At 38.6% G+C, this 2,500-nt stretch overlaps 1 protein-coding gene across 1 annotated transcript in view; it reads left to right on the forward strand.

The window, feature by feature from the left end:
* LOC143020981 (uncharacterized) overlaps nt 1-2,500 on the forward strand; it is a 16,910-nt gene that overhangs the window by 14,345 nt on the left and 65 nt on the right. The window contains exons 6-7 of the mRNA XM_076178044.1: nt 1-110; nt 482-2,500. The exon at nt 1-110 is cut by the window's left edge and continues 33 nt beyond it; the exon at nt 482-2,500 is cut by the window's right edge and continues 65 nt beyond it. Coding sequence (XP_076034159.1) covers nt 1-110; nt 482-708 — 337 coding nt within the window. The 3' untranslated portion in view covers nt 709-2,500. The remainder of the gene's footprint in view (nt 111-481) is intronic.

A 2,500-nucleotide genomic window follows, 5' to 3' on the forward strand; every position in this document is an offset into this window, starting at 1 on the left:
CGAACTCAAGGTATGGGGATATGACTACGGGAGTACTGCAGGCGACGCGATGGCAGTTCACAACGGGGAAGACTTCACGACTGTGGATGAAGACAACGATTCGGCTCCAGGTAATTTCATCGTTATATTTACCCTGTTTATATTTCTTAGTTTATTTTATTCTATTTTGTTCTATTTTATCTTTTCATTTTATTTTATTCTATTTTATTATATCCATTTTTTTTCAGTTTCATCTCTTTTAATGTGTATTTTTTACATTATATCTTTACTTCAATTTAGTCTTATCTTTATTTAATTTTCATTTTACTCTTATCTTTTCTATTTATATCTCATTTTTATTCTATTCATATTCTAATAGCACTTATATCTTATCTTATTTTACTTCATTCTTTTTCATCTTTATATAATTTTCTGCAAATTTCCTGGAATGTGACTACTCACTGGAGAGCGCTCGACAGACATTCCTCTTATTTCTCGACAGGCGGAAACTGTGCCCTATGGTCTGGAGGTGGCGGTTGGTGGTACAACTACTGCTTCCTGACCAACCCGACGGGGAGGTTCCCTCCCGAGGACATGGAGGTCGGCATCAAGGAGGACACCATGGTTGAGTGGAGGACATGGAAGGGCGACTACGTCTACCTGGAAACCATCACCTTCAAGATTCGTCCTCGAAGTCCCTTGGGGACGAATAACCTAAAGAATCTCTAAAGTGACGAGGAAGAGGAGGAAGAGGAAGAGGAGTAGGAGGAGGACAAGGAGGAGGAGGAAGAGAACGAGGAGTAGGAGGAGGAAGAGAACGAGGAGTAGGAGGAGGAGGAGGAAGAGGACAGGAGGAGGAAGAGGACGAGGGGGAGGAAGAGGACGAGGAGGAGGAAGAGGACGAGGAGGAGGAAGACGACGACGAAGAGGAGGAGGAAAGAACAAGAAGGAAGAAGAGGAGGAAGAGGAGAAGTGAGGAGGTAATATGGGCTTATGAGGTGACGAGGAGGAGAAAGAGGAGAAGTGAGGAGGTAGGATGGGCTTATGAGGTGACGAGGAGGAGGAAGAAGATGAGGGTGAGGAAGAGAGGAAGTAGGAGGAGGAAGAGGGTGAGGAGGAAAAGAAGGAGGGACGAGCTAAGGAAAAAGTGACGAGGATGAAGAGGAAGACGACGAGAAGAAGGAAGAGGAGCAAGACAGGGAGGAGGAGGAAAAGGAGGAGGAGGAGAGGAAGAAGAGAAGTGAGGAGGAATTATGGACTTTTAAAGTGACGGCGATGAAGAGGAAGAAGACGAAGAGAAGGAAGAGGAGGAGAAGAAGAAGAGGAAAAGAAATGAGGAGGACGACGATGAAGAGGAAGAGGATGAGAAAGAGGAAGAAGAAGAGGAGGAGGATAGAGAAGAGGAGGAAGAGAACGAGGAGGAAGAAGAAGAAAAGTGAATAGTAATTATGGGCATCAGAGGTCACGACGATGAAGAGGAAGAGGAAGAAGGGGTGAGCGGGGAGGAGGAGGAGGAGGAGGAAGAGATGAAGAAGAAAAGTGAGGAGGAAATATCTTAGTACTATTCTCCCCGAGTCTTCTGAGGTGAAGTAAATCGTTTGGGGACAGGAACAATGGAATGAATTAACAGTGGTATTCTTAAAAAAAATCCTTCCTTATATAAATTTCATATAAATCCTTGGAAGGGAAAGATTTATATAAGGAAAGAATGTTTCTAAGAATACCACCGTAAGAATCTTACGGTGGCATTCTTAGAAAAAAATTCTTTCCTTATATAAATCTTATAAAAATCTTTGGAAGGGAAAGAATCTTTTAAGAATAACACCATAAGAATCTTACGGTGGTATTCTCAAAAAAATATATTTCCTTACATAAATCTTATATAAATCCTTGGAATGGAAAGATTTATGTAAGGAAAGAATTTTCTAAGAATACCACCGTAAGAATCATTCTTTAAAAATCTTTCCTCATATAAACATTATATAAACCCTTGGAAGGGAAAGATTTATATAAGAACAAAAAATTTATAATACCACCGTAAGAATCTTACGGTGATATTCTTAAAAAAAAAATCCTTATATAAATCTTTGGAAGGGAAAGATCTATACAAGGAAAGATTTTTTTTAAGAATACCACTCTAACTCATCGTGATGTACAGTATAAGTTCTTTGATGAGATCAGGAACAATAAGAGACATAATAAGTGAAATAAAAATATACAGTATCTGATCCCTTATATTTTTTTAAGTTGTTATAGAGAATCTTTGGAGTGGAATACAACATGATACAACAGAATACAACGGAATACAGCGGAATATTGAGAATAGACAAGTATACAGACTTCAGAAAAAAAATTCCCGAATTTGTTGAATATGTAAATGTCTTGTTGAGATAAGCTAAGTATGACTAAAGTAATATAATGAAGAACTAAAACACGTAATCATGTTTTCTATAATGTACTCAAGTAATACAAATACAATTTGTACTAAAATTTAATTTCTTTTCTAGGGTTGCTAGAGTAC

This window comes from Oratosquilla oratoria, chromosome 3 (assembly GCF_046742065.1).
Source record: "Oratosquilla oratoria isolate Oo_2021 chromosome 3, ASM4674206v1, whole genome shotgun sequence".
Lineage (NCBI taxonomy): Eukaryota > Metazoa > Arthropoda > Malacostraca > Stomatopoda > Squillidae > Oratosquilla > Oratosquilla oratoria.